We start from the raw sequence: 14,762 nt of genomic DNA on the forward strand, positions 1-14,762 counted from the left end.
GGAATCATTGTAATGTCTTCTCTTTCATTTATAATTTTATTTATTTGAATCCTCTCTTTTTTTCCCTTGGTGAGTCTAACTAAAGGTTTGTCTGTTTTGTTTATCTTTGGAAAAAACCAACTCCTAGTTTCGTTGAACTTTTCTCTTGTCTTTTTAGTCTGTATTTCATTTACTTCCACTCTGATCTTTGTTATTTCCTTCGTTCTACTAATTTTGAGCTTAGTTTTTTCTTCTTTTTCTAATTCTTTGAGGTATAAATTTGAATTGTTTATTTGAGATCTTTCTTTTTTCTTAATGTAGACATTTATTGCTAGAAACTTCTCTAAGAACTTTTGCTGCATCCCATAGTTTTGATACATTGTGTTTCATTTACATTTGTCTCAAGATATTTTTTGATTTCTCTTTTGATTTCTTCTTTGACCCATTGGTTGTTCCATAGCATATTGTCTGATCTCTACATATTTGTGAATTTTCCAATTTTCTTCTTGTGATTGATTTCTAGTTTCATATCATTGTGGTCAGAAAAGATGCCTGATATGATTTCAGTCATCTTAAATTTATTAAGACTTGTATTGTGGTCTAACATATGATCCCTCCTAGAAAATGTTCCATGTGAACTTGAGAAGAATGTGTCCTGCTGCAGTTGGATGAAATGTTATGTACATGTCTGTTAGGTTCATGTGGTCTACCATGAATATTAAGTCCAATGTTACCTTATTACTGATTTTCTGTCTGGATGATCTACCTATTGTTGAAAGTGGAGCATTGAAGATCCCTATGGATTATTCTTTTTGCTATCTATTTCTCCCTTTAGATCTGTTAATACTTGCTTTATATATTTAGACACTCTGATGTTGAATGCATATATATTTATAATTCTATGTCTTCCTGGTGGATTGACCCTTTATCATTATGTATTGATCTTCTTTGTCTCTTGTTACAGTTTTTGACTTAAAGTCTATTTTGTCTGATATAAGTATAGCTATCTCTGAATTTTTCAGTTCAGTTCTTGTATTCTTCAGCTCTATTTCTTTTTGGTACTTCATAATGTTTTCTATCTATTTGTTGAAATTCTCACTTTGTTCATGTATTGCTCTCCTGAACTTGGTGAGCATCTTTAAGACAGTTATTTTGAGCTATTGGGTAAATCACCTATCTCCATTTCGTTAAGATTGACTTCTGGAGATTTATCTTGTTCTTTTGTTTAGAACACATTCCTTTGTTTCTTCATTTTCCTTGATTCTCTGTGTTGATTTTTGCACCTTAGATAAAACAGCCGCCTCTCCCAGTTTTGATAGACCTGTGTAGGAGATGAACCTTATCAATCAGACTGGCCTAGCTCCTGGTTGCCTCTCCAACCTTTGTGATTGTCCAGGTTGCTGTCTTTGTTCTTAGTGGCTCCCAGTAGTTGAATGTGTGCCAAGACCCATCAGTGTTCCAAAGAGAAGGATCACGGTCATCACTTAGATGCAGGCTGATTATAAGCTGGACCCTTAGGCAGTAGCTGGGAAACCCCTAGTTGAACCCCTTCCAGCAAGAAACTGGGAGATGGCCATTTTTGACTGCTCCCTCTGTGCAGAGCCCAAGTTCATAGCCATGCAGATTGCTCTTGCGCCTGTTTAAAAACTACTTCTTTGTTTTCTATGGTACTGGGGGGCTTATAAATGCGAGCTCCATTGGCTGTCAGAGCCAGGTAATTTGGGGGCCTGTCCTTTGGGTGGCAGCTGTAAAAATTGGGGCACTAGATGGGTGGATAAACTCCTTTCAGAGAGGTAATGCTCACTTGGTTTTATTGTTGGAGCAAGCTGGAGAGAGAAGGTGGAGGAAGTGCCCACCAGCTTTTTGGGCTCTGAAGAGGATGAAGATCAGCACCCAGATGTGTGCTAATTAGAAGCTGGACTCTCAGGCAGCAACTTGTAAAGTATACGTCAAATTCCTTCAGGAAGAGACTGGGAGATGGGCATTTTTTGCCTGCTACCTGTGCACTGAGCCCTGGGGCAACAGCAGTGGTAAAGTCTGCTGACAACTGCTTCTTTGTTTGCTGTAGTCTTAGGGACTCAGTGAACAAAAGCCCTGTTGACTTTCAGAGCTAGGTGATTTGGGAGCCAGTCCCTTGGTTGGCAGCCTTAAAAGTTGGGGTGCTAGACATTGGGTCCAAACCCTTTGCCCCTCAGGGAGATGCTGAGAGTTGGGGGTTCCTTCTTGATTGTGTGGTCCTGTGCTGGGGACGCGGTTTATGGTGAGAGTGCGTTTCAGCCTTTCCTACCTATTTTGATGTGGATGTTTTCTCTGTCCCCCAAAGTGTAGGAGTCACTCAACCAGTTTCTGGATTTCTTTCAGAGGGACTTGCGTGTTGTGTAGCTGTACGTTCAATGCTGATAGGCGGGAAATTCAGAGCCTCTTATGTTGCCATCTTGGTCTGGAGTCTAAGCCTATTTTTAGTATCTAAAATTCAACTACCACAATTATCATTTCATTCTTTGTTTTGGTTTATTGTTATGGGTTGTTGAGTAATGTCAGTTTTTGAACTTGAAGATTCTATACATAAGAATTCAAACCACTTCGAATATTGTTATTTACTTTCTAAATTATTTTTAAGGTGAAAAAGAAAATAAAAGTTTCATTTTAATTTAATATCTCTTTTCAACAATTTAAAGTTATTCAGGGTCTGTTTATCATAAATTGGATTTGAGGGATAATTTGCCCTTAGTTATTAGTATATCTACTTTCTAGAGGAATTGAGTTACAATAAAGAGTCTAGAAAATTTTTATCACCTCTCCATTTTGTTGGTTGCAGGATGATCCGTTCTCTGCCCTGGACATTCACTTGAGTGATCACTTGATGCAGGAAGGGATTTTAAAATTTCTCCAAGATGACAAAAGGACACTCGTTCTAGTGACCCACAAATTACAGTATCTAACACATGCTGACTGGGTAAGCATTTAAAAGAACTTTTATTAATTTTTATATTACAGTCATATGCAAAATAGGGACGTTAATAAATGCTTTCTGAGATAAAGGTATTTCATTTGTCCAATTAAGGCTTTTTGTCACAGTTCTGCGAATATGTCCTTTCCTTAGATCATAGCCATGAAAGATGGAACTGTCCTAAGAGAAGGGACTTTGAAGGACATTCAAACAAAAGACGTTGAGCTTTATGAACACTGGAAAACACTTATGAATCGGCAAGATCAAGAATTAGAAAAGGTAATTGCTCATAGTTCAGAAGAGTTCATGGTCCAGGTCAAAAGAGTCAGAAACATACTGTGTAATTACTAAAAATGCTTTTAAAGAAGTATTACCATTTAATGTGTGATAATGGTCCTCATCTGAAATCCAAAATAATTCTATATTTATATTGTTAATGAATAGGCTACTTTGAAATTATCAAATTCTAATGATATCTTTTGGATGAAGTGTTGTGGGGTCTTTAGAGGATTTTTATTTGAATTTGAGCCATATTGCAATTATATATGTGTTTAAAACTTAAACTACTTGCATGGTGTTTCCTCATTGTATCTTATTTTTCCTTATGTATATCTTATTTTTCTTATCTGTAATATGAGAGTATTTTCACTCACCACCTACAAATGGAGGGTCATGGGCAAAACAAAATCCAAGATAGTTTAGAAAGAAGGAAGAGCTGTGAGCTGTGGATAAAGTTGTAAAGCATGTCTGGGATAGGGTTGGGGGTGAAGGAAGGTGGATCAGAAGGAAATAACAAAATTTTATATTTGTATAGTTGTTAAAGTCCACAAAGTCTTTTTTACACTATCTCATTTAATTCCTACAAAATCCCGGAAATAAGCAAAGAAAATACAAGAAATAAGCAAAGAAAATATGATCTCACTTCTACAGATGAGAAAACTGAGGATCAGAGATCCTAAGGAACTTGCATAACTTGCCTAAAGTTCTGCAGCATGTAGAATAAGAAGTCCTACTAACTGGACATGGATATCTATGTATCAATAGACAGAAGAAAAGAAGTCAGACAAACCCTGAGATTCCTTTGGCTTCTGTGGATTTGCCAAAGATCTCAAAAGCAAACCACATAAAAGATAAATGTAACAATCTTTAAGTAGAATACGACGAATCACAGAACTATTGAAATGCGGATATTTGTCAAAAATATTACAAAGTGCAACCAGCAAGTGCCCACTTAGGAATTATACTGCGAGAAGCTTGATTAAGAACTTACTGGGGATGGCTCCAAATGACATTTTTTCAGTGATCTAGATGCCAGGGACAAAAGAACCTGACGTAAGCTTAAGGAGTGGGACCATTTATGGTTTACTTTGGAAAGAAGATCTGGAAGAAAAAAAAAAGAGAGAGCTGTTGGCTTGATCTTTTAGTAATACTGACTGTTAATCAAGCCAGGAAGAAAGTCCATTAAGTTGTATTTAGAAATGAAGTGATCACTTGAGATAGCATGGCTCTGTAATTAAAGACACATTACAGGGTTGTAAATCAGCTGAGGGAGATATGGAGCAAGTTAGGGTGTGGACAGGGAGAATCCAGTTGTGAGGTGGAATGGTGGCCATTAGAAGCCGAGTGAACCATGCACCTGTCCAGAATCCTTACCTTGGATGGAGGGAGGTTACTGAATTCATCTGAAGCCAGAGACAGTCACACCGTGGGGCATGACCACTGGAACACTTTGGGGACGTTTTTGTAGGAACAGCTTCTTGTTTAATTTGTTATATGTCAGGCTCAGGCGTTTTCCTGGAGCACTGGTTCTCAACCAGGGCTAATTTTCCCTTCTAGGGGACATTTGGCAACATCTAGAGACATTTTTGGTTGTCACAACTGGAGGGCAGAGGTGCTAGTGGCATCTCTGAGTAGAAGACAGGGATGCTGCTAAACATCCTACAATGCACAGGACAGCCCTCAAAATAAAGAATTTTCTGGCCCAAAATGTCAATAGTGCCAAGGTTGGAAAAGGCTGACCTAGAACCAGAAGGGATCACGCAAGCAGAGAAGGAAGGTGAAACTAGAGTACCCACAAAACATCCTGTGGCAGGGCTTTAGACAGAACTGTTGGTTTAAAGGTTAAGGGGTAAACAGGAAAGAATATGTTAAAAGGAAAGAAATGAAAGCTACAAGAAGGAGAAGGATTTTAATTTTTTAACTGATTTAAATATTATTAAAAATCCTAACTTGGATTGCATCAAGCATTATCTTCATAATGTTATTAAGCATAATAAGCTAGCATCATTTGGCATTTCCTCCCCAGCTTTCACCTTGACTCAACCCATAGCAGGCGTTCAGTAAATATTTATTGGGTAAATGAAACTAAATTTGTATTTACTTAATCCAAATATCAACACAACTTAAAATATTTAACCTTTCAGCTTAATCTGAGCATTTACTCGTAAAAAAATATGACTTTAAAGATTTTTTTTAAAAAAATCGTTTGCTCACAGAACGTGGAGGGTTGAACAAGAACCAAATCCTTCCATTTGTCAATGTGCAGGTTCATTTCATTCCATTACACTATACACAGAGGCTAGGAATCCTCTTTAGTTCTATGTTTTATCAAATCTCATGTACAAGTATTGGTCTTCATAACCATAGGCAAAATTAAGAGTTAATGTGAAATTGTCTCTGAAAAAGTACTATTCAAGAGACTCTTTCACTTTACTCTTTTTTTAAACAAGAATCTGGAAACAATAGAGACTTCTAGAATAGCAAGTCTAAATCACACGTGTTGTATGAGGCCAAAAGAAAAAAAACAAAAGAACAAGATCACTACCTAGAGACTAATCACCAAAGGTTTATTGGTTTATTGATGTTAGAGTCAAACAATGATTTTAAATTTTTTCTGTATCAGCATATACAGGAAGCCCCCCATTTTCCATAGCTTCCAGAAGTTTGTGGGTCAGTTGTTTGGAACTCAGAATTCATTTCCCTGCAGAAACAGGCATATGGTTAGTTTCCCAGACTGTCCTGCAGAAGCTGATTTAACTCACAATGTAACTGCACTGATACTGCTACTCCAACTCTGAGGCCAAGGGGGCAGGGGTGTTGGAAGAAGAGGAGGTCCAGAAACAAACTGCTTCTCCTTTTCTTGAGCACAGGACAAGTCTGGAGCAACGGTTAAAAATTCGCAAAGTTTGTTTTTGGCACCTTTCTCTTCTCTTTCTGCGTATTTCCCATACTAGGGCTTTCTCCTAAATTGCTAGGCACCTAAGTACTCACCTTTCCCAGTGGCTTCAAAGTTACCTACCTTCCTTCCATTCCTCTCAAAGTCCATTTCTTTCGTGCAGCTCCCTTAGCGAGATGCTAAAGAAACTCATTCTGATTTAATAACTCATAAGAGTAGTGGATGACTGACAGCACTTCAACCAGCCTAAAACTACATGCATTTTTAAAGTAAGGTACTTATTAACGTAAATAAATCTTTAGTTAGGGAAATGACAGGGGGTATCTGAAAGTGACATAAAAATAAAACAAGGAGCAGTGATGAGACTAGAGGAGGTGTCCCCCCACCCCTGGGGTCATCTCCATCACATTGTTACTACTTTTCCTGGCTTCTTACTGCCCTACACCTTTGAGCTCTGAAGCACTGCCTACAAACCTCAGCCATCGCCTCCAAACTGCTCCTATGACAGGAGCTGTGGATCTCTAGGATGAGCAGAACGCTGAGACTGGTAAAGGTACCGAACGCTTGGTACATGGGGGTCGCTGATAGGTAAGTCAAAACCTACCTGTGGCCACGAGCTCCTTGAATGATAGCACAATGTTTACTGCAGGATATGGAAGCCGACCAAACAACTTTAGAGAGGAAAACTCTCCGAAGAGCCATGTATTCAAGGGAGGCTAAAGCCCAACTGGAGGATGAAGACGAAGGTAGATCTTTTTCTTATATCTTAAACACTCAAGCAGGGAATAGGGTTTGAGGGTCCTACCTTGGCAATTGATGTGGGAGTGTGCCAGCGAGGAATGACAAGCCACTTTGCAGGGGGGAGAAAGCCAAATCAAATACATAAGCATTTGATTTCATTTTCAGTATTGGAAAATAAAAAGAAGAGGAGTGAAAGAAAGGTATATGTAATCAGTCAACAGGCATCTGGAGGGGTTTCCCATAGTTTGTTTTAGTATATTTGTGCTGTGTGTGAGAGCGAGCTGGAAGGATGGGTGCTAGTTTGTAAACAGATCTACACCTTTGTTCAGATCAATTGGAAAGGTCTAGTAAAATGACCAAATCAAGTTACTAATAAAATGTCAATCTTTCAAAAATAAACAGTAAATAGGGGCTGGCCTGGTGGCGCAGTGGTTAAATTCGCACATTCCACTTTGGTGGCCCAGGGTTCCCCGGTTCGGATCCTGGGTGTGGACATGGCACTGCTTGGCAAGCCATGTTGTGGTAGGCATCCCACATATAAAGTAGAGGAAGATGGGAATGGATGTTAGCTCAGGGCCAGATTTCCTCAGCAAAAAGAGGAAGATTGGTGGCAGATGTTAGTTCACAGTTGATCTTCCTCAAAAAACAAAAATTAAAAAATAAACAATAAATGGGGAATAGAAAATACTGTTTTGAAATATTTATACTTGAATCATTCTGTGAGTCCTCATGGGGTTTTCATGACAATATAGCAGTGAAAGTCAAGAGAATTAGAAAGCCATTTGTTTCGGGTTTTGGTATCTAGTAAGTTATAGTGGGGAAAAATGATTTACTGGGAATTTGAGGAATGAGATGAAATAATTACATTGCCTTAGCATTTGTTGCCAAGAAGTTTGTAAGATAAATCACACTGAAGTCTGTAGAGTAAACGCATTCTCCTTCTTTTCTCCTATACACTTTTTGCTTAAGATTACATTTCTACAAGCCACTTAATAGAAACAGAGAAAATTATAGTTTCAAGCCATAGGACACCAAAATGTACTACCTTTACATTTCAGATGATAACTATTCAGTGTTTCAACAAATACTCTTTGAGTAAATGAATGAATGAATGACTGGATCATGCACTTCAATTTCTTACATTTAAAAATGTTTTTAAAAAGTCTTTGGTCCTATAAACAGACCTCAGCTTCTAGAATTCAAAATTCATTGTTTCTAATGCACTCTAAAACTGGATTCGTGCCAGTTACTCTCTCCCGTGTTCCAGTGGTGAGTATACCACTTGAGATGCTGACTCTGCCCTGGGCTTGCTGTGTTAATCCATTTTCTCAGGTGCAAGATAAGACAATAATACTTTCCTTATAAAGTAAAATGAGGTAGTGTATATGAAAGAGCCCAGTACAGTACGTATTATCTATCAGGTTGCTGCTCCTGGCCCTATCATTACGTCTGTTCAAGCCACCAGGAAGGGAAGAAGAAAAGTCATTGCACATATTATAGCTACTACTTACCATTGGCCACTTCATCCCATGGACAGATTAGCTACTGGGAAAGTGAAGAAATGTTGTTTTTAGCTTGACAGCCATAGATAAGTTGAAATTTCAACTAATATCAAACAGAGAATGGACACTGGGAAAACAGCTAGCAGTCTACAAATGTCCACCTCTTTGTTCATGGCAGATTTCAAATCTTGTCCTTCTCACATGTTGAACCCATCCTTACCAAAGGAGAGATTATCTGAGACCTGTTCATTTACTGCATTCAGCTCAAATCATAGGATCCTTGGCGATGCTTAGACTTCCCATTATATCCATATTTAGATCTGTGTGGTCTGATGACCTATAAACCAAAGACATGTTTTCTACCCTTCCTCCCCACAACCTACTCAATATACAGCAGTGGAGTACATACAGGATAACTGCCGTGGAAACTGCCTTTGCAAAAGGAAAGGATGGGAAATGCACAACGGCCACTGCACCATAGAAATGATCGAATTTCGCTGGTCAGGAAATGCCAAAATTCCCTGTCCTTGTAATGGAGTTCTTAGGATAGCCATCTTGGAGTTTCCAGATGGTTTATAACATCTGAGAGGAAATCCCTGCCCATTGTCCTTTGTCCTCTGGCTTCTCCCTCTGGAAGGCTTTTCCTTGCTCATGTTCCTCCATGACCACATCTAAAATGGGCCCTAGCAAGCATGGATTACGCCCTCTTGGGCTATGCACAAATTTCAGAGCCTATTTCCTCCGGGTGCAGTTTTACAAATCCAGAAATTTAGAGTTCAAAAAATGATAAATGTTTGCAGGCCAGACATGGTTTTATTGGCGGCATAATTCCTTCCATAACTTGGTAAACTTCTAGTCTATACTTTCAGTCAATTTTGATGTGTAATAAATCAGCAAATTATCTCATCTAGACACAGATTTTGTTTATTTTTTCACTCATTCATTCATTAATTCACTTTTCACTTAGTTTTTATGGTTTTTCTCTGCTAAAAGCATTTAAAATTTCTAAGACTAATACTTGTATTTCTATAAATTCGAAGGAGATTTTTATATGCTTTTTTGTGAGATAATACAAATTCTTTCACCTGTTGCCTGTGTGAGGCATAAATAAGTTTTTGTGTGCAGAGGAAGAGGAGGAAGAAGATGAGGATGATAACATGTCCACTGTAATGAGGCTCAGGACTAAAATGCCGTGGAGAACCTGCTGGCGGTACCTCACTTCTGGAGGATTCTTCTTGCTCTTCCTGATGATTTTCTCTAAGCTTTTGAAGCATTCAGTCATTGTAGCTATAGACTATTGGCTGGCCACATGGACCTCGGAGTACAGTATAAACAATACCGGAAAAGCTGATCAGGTACATGGCTTCTGTTTTTAAATCATCAAGGAAATGTTGAGATTCACAGTGATACCCTTTTATCTAGTTAGATGCTAAATATAGGACTTTTGTAGTATTAGTTAGAATAGGGCCTGAAATAGAATAAACTGTGAAAATGGAATCTATTATTGTCACTTTTATTCTTTAAAGCTTATCATAAGAAATAGCTAAAGATAGTGTTTCGATTTGGATGCAAGGGAGTTGTATACACATGATATATGTGTGTGTGTGTGTGTGTATAACATTCACATGGGACTTTTGTTGTTGTTCTCATGGTTTTTTATTTTAGCTGCTTATTCCAGTGTATTAGCCAGTCATTCTTATTAGGGATAAGAAGAAGAAGCTCGGGCCTGGCTCCGTGGCCGAGTAGGTAAATTCATGCACTCTGCTGCAACGGCCCAGGGTTCGGATCCTGGGCGCGGACATGGCACCGCTCGTCAGGCCACGTTGAGGCGGCGTCCCACATCCCACAACTAGAAGGACCTTCAGCTAAGATATACAACTATGTATGGGGGTGTTGAGGAGATAAAGCAGAAAAAAAAAAAAAAAAAAGGAAGATTGGCAACAGTTGTTAGCTCAGGTGCCAATCTTAAAAAAAAAAAAAAAAGAAGAATGAGCTCTACAATGTAGAAAGCCAAGCATATTTCAAACCTGAAAACAAACTCTAACGCTTCATCTGCCTCAGGCAAACCTTGAAAGAGAGCGAAGGAAGCAAGCAAGGACTTGGCCGTAGGATTATGGTGGGTGGGGATCCTGCCCTGAGTCTCCAAGAACTACACTCCTTCAGCTGTCTAAATTGATGGAATGATGATCAATGATGCAATGCAATGAAGATAATGAAGTTGCAGTACTGTCTGACTTGGATATTTGGTGTTCTAGGAAGAAAAAACTCAGTTGCTAATTTTGTATGTATTTTTTGTTGGTTGCTTTTAGACCTACTACGTGGCTGGATTTAGCATACTTTGTGGAGCAGGTATTTTCCTCTGCCTGGTTACATCTCTCACTGTAGAATGGATGGGTCTCACAGCTGCCAAAAATCTTCATCACAATCTCCTCAATAAGATAATTCTTGGACCGATAAGGTAAAAAAGTAGTTATTTCTTACTCCCGTACACAAATCATAAAAACATGCATTTTAAAATTTAAGTGAAATATGGAATTTTAAAGATTTTAATCAATTCTTGAGCAATTGAGTAGAGACTTCATTTTCATGACTCCAGGATGTCCATTAGCAGTGCTCACATTCCAAATAGTCTAGCATTATCATACATTCCAATCTGTTCATTGCCTAGATTCTTCGATACCACACCCCTGGGACTGATTCTCAATCGCTTTTCAGCTGATACAAATATCATTGATCAGGTGAGTGCCTTGAGTTGCTTCCAAGTTCAAAAACAAATTTCTCAGTGTAAGCTAAATAGCATTTTAAAATAAACTGTGATTCCTGTTAATAATAGAAAATTTCTAAAACTTAAATGAAAGCCTATTTGTATTCATGTCAATATTATGTGCATAAATTATTTCTAGGATAAAATCTTCATGGAAAATTTTAATTCAAAATAATTTATGCACATAGAAGTGGCTACTTAGAGAATCAGCATGAAGTAAAGAGAAATAGCAAAGAATAACATTTAAATTTTTTTTATTACAAAAAGGAATGATTTTGGTCAATGTTGTATCTCCATTCATGATAAAGTTCTTAAAAGTTTAGTGTTGATGCAGAGTGTCTCCCAGAAGTAAAGGATGAAATGCCAAGCCGTCTTAGATGTCCTTTACTTTCACAGGATTGGCTCCTGACTGAGAGAAGCTTTAGATGGTGTGGTATTTTAGGGACTATTCCAAGGATGCCCAGTTTAGTCTTAGATCCTTAGGCCTCTAGAGTTTGTTCTGAAATGAAAGACCTCCAACTCTGAAACTGGATCACTCCAAGCACAGACCCCTCAAAAGGATCAAGAAAAGAATCCATCAAATGCAGCCCTTGCCTTTTCTGATTTTCCAGAGTGGCTTAGGAACACCTAAATTATTCTCACTTTAGAAAAAGAAGGCTTGCTGCATACAGCTGACTAAAAGTATGCCGAAAAATTTTGATGTTTTCGCGGCATTGGTGTCAGGTCATACTGCACCTAAAACACCTCATAAAGAATATGTATTAGAAAAGAAGAGGCAAAACAGTCCTTATTGGGAAGATGATACGATTGCTACCTAGAGAGTCCAAAACAATTCGTTCAGCAGAGTATCTGCATAAGACATATAAGTCAGTAACTTTCTCTACATCAATTAAAAAATTAAGTGAAAAATAAGTTCCATTCATAAGAACAACAAGAACTATGAAAATATAAATAAACTTAGTATGAAGAAAAGAGATCCAATGATCCTGGAAATCATAAGAATCCTGTATATATAGAGAGAATTTCCCTATCAAATACCAAAAAAATACTATAAAATTAAAACATTCTGGTGATCACAGAAAACAAGCAGATCAAAAGAACAAAATGGAGAATTCAAAACCGCCAGCATATATAAAGATTTAGCCGGATAAATATGGTGCCTTGAATGAGTAAGAAAAGGATTATCTTTTTAATAAAGGATGTGGAGAAATTAACTATCTATAAAATATAAAGCAAATACATATAGAATAAAGATGGCCATATAAAAACACAAAACTATAAAATAAAATGCAGAAGAGTAGTTATAGAATTTGAGGTGGGAAAGGTCTAAGACACAAAACTGAGAAACAATAAGGGAAAAGGCCAACAGAAATGACTGTATAAAATTTCAAACTTCTATTGAGCTAAAAGCATCAAAGTCAAATTTAAAATATAATAAGATTAACTGGGAGAAAAACTGACAACATATGTAAAGAAAGAGGATAAACATCCATAATATACATATGAAAATCAATAAGGAAGATAAACCAACCAGAAACACACAAAGGATATGAGTAAGTAATTGCAGAAAATTAATTTAAATATCTTACCATAGAGGAATAGCTAAATATGTTTTTTAATACTATGCAGCCATTAAAAAGAAGTAGATTTGTATATAGTGACGTGAGAAGATTTGCCATCTATCCTGTTCAGTAAAATAAACACGTCGACAAATAAGATTTATAGTATAGTGCCACTTATATAAAAGCCCCAAGATAAATAGGTAGATAACTGCCAAATGATAAGTAGATAGGTAGACAGATGGATAAATATACTAAACTATGGGAAGTGAGTGAAGTTGAAAGAGTGGAGAATTGCTTACAGTGAAAATGTTTATATACTACTTATGTAACTAACTGTATAACTTGATGTAAATATAAAAGGAATATTTTGTTGCATTGTATCCAATGCTTTATTTGAGCTAAAACATTTTCCTTTCAAATTACCTTCCTAACAGCACATCCCTCCAACTTTGGAATCTCTAACTCGCTCAACACTGCTCTGCCTGTCTGCCATTGGCATGATTTCCTATGCTACCCCTGTGTTCCTGGTTGCTCTTGTGCCTCTTGGGGTCGCCTTTTATTTTATCCAGAAATACTTCCGAGTGGCCTCTAAGTAAGTAAAACAGTGTTCTCTTCATCTTCAAAAGCCTATATATGTGATTTACTGTGATCCACACTTACTGTAGTGTTTTTCAAGATAAGCTATGGAATTTGGAGATGCAACCTATGTTTAACAGGATGAAACATATCCTGATACTATGTTTCATTTGCAGATCTATTATAATTTTTTCTGTAATCGGTTGTCTAAGGCTGATATAGCCCCAGACGTATATTAACATGTGGACTGATCTACTGAGTTTTGAGTTTACAGACTATGCCAAATTTTTCATTCCATGATCCTTTTTCTGAACATGACATTGACATAAAACTTACGAAATCAAGCATAGTCCCAAAGGAAAAGTGATTTAATATCATTAGATTTCACAAGTGGGAAAAAATAGTAAAATATTTTCAAACGTGTAAAATACATTCTGTAAAAGAATTAGTAGAAGTCAAAATGGTTAAAGAGGTACATTAGAGTCATGACTATAAAAGTAGATAATATTGTCTATATGTCTGATATCAGTGCTATGATTTTAACAGATTGGAAATTTTCAGATTGGATCATTTAACATGCACTTGAATATCCAGCCAAATAAATAAAAGAAAGCCATGAATTTTAAATTCTTCTGTTAATATAATATGTGTCATTTGCTGAGATGTTGAGGAGTTAAATAGAATGTAGTACCACTTGTTTTGAACTTTCCAGTTTAACTTTGAAGCCCTGCTATAAATAGTATCATAGCATAATTACTTTATTTCAACAAACACTTGTTAAGCATTTACTATGTTGCAAATAATTTTGTGAGCCATGTGGCATATGATGAGATCAACATGACAAGAACCTGTTCTCAAGAAACTTAGTCTCTTGGGAAGATAAAAGATATATAAAGTAACCCTTATATGTGGATTAAGTGCCGGAATAGGAAGGCAGATATTGAGTTTATTCAGTAAACTGAAAATATTTAATAGGACTTGAGTGCAGGGAAGATGAAAAATTGGCGAAGCTAACAAGGAAAGGCAAGATTATAGTTGGGAACCTCTGAATATATCATGTAACATTTCTTAATTTAAAAAATATAATGGTTTCTCCCTCAGGGCTATGAATTAGGGTCCTTCAAATATTAGAGATCTATATGAAATCTAGAGTATTTTTTCTCCCCAGCCTCATTCCCTTTCTTGTAGCAAATTCAGAGCAAAAGGGAGAGGCTAGCCATCAAATTCACTCTTTCATGTCTCCTGGTATCATTGCTGATGCTACTTGCTGAGGGGCGGAAAAGTTCAGTTACTTCTTTTCTCCTGGTTGTTTTCAAATCTATCCTTACCTTCTCACCACTAAGATCAAACCATTGTGTCTTACTTCAATCACATACTCGCTTGGGCCTATTTTTGCCTCTTAGCAATACAGATTGAGGGCCAAGGCTGGGCAAGTATTCCTAGTCCATTATAAATTCGAATGGTGAATTTTGTTCATTCTAAGAGAGAACAATCTGTTAGCATTGATAATGAG

The 14,762-nt window shown here is 37.1% G+C and overlaps 1 protein-coding gene across 12 annotated transcripts in view; it reads left to right on the forward strand.

The window, feature by feature from the left end:
- ABCC9 (ATP binding cassette subfamily C member 9) overlaps positions 1-14,762 on the forward strand; it is a 123,589-nt gene that overhangs the window by 75,977 nt on the left and 32,850 nt on the right. For all 12 annotated transcript variants that reach the window (XM_046679543.1, XM_046679536.1, XM_046679526.1 and 9 more), the window contains 7 exons: positions 2,798-2,935; positions 3,083-3,208; positions 6,754-6,850; positions 9,473-9,702; positions 10,657-10,805; positions 11,016-11,085; positions 13,108-13,265. In XM_046679543.1, coding sequence (XP_046535499.1) covers positions 2,798-2,935; positions 3,083-3,208; positions 6,754-6,850; positions 9,473-9,702; positions 10,657-10,805; positions 11,016-11,085; positions 13,108-13,265 — 968 coding nt within the window. The remainder of the gene's footprint in view (positions 1-2,797; positions 2,936-3,082; positions 3,209-6,753; positions 6,851-9,472; positions 9,703-10,656; positions 10,806-11,015; positions 11,086-13,107; positions 13,266-14,762) is intronic.

The sequence above is a fragment of the Equus quagga genome, chromosome 1 (genome assembly GCF_021613505.1).
Source record: "Equus quagga isolate Etosha38 chromosome 1, UCLA_HA_Equagga_1.0, whole genome shotgun sequence".
Taxonomy (NCBI): domain Eukaryota; kingdom Metazoa; phylum Chordata; class Mammalia; order Perissodactyla; family Equidae; genus Equus; species Equus quagga.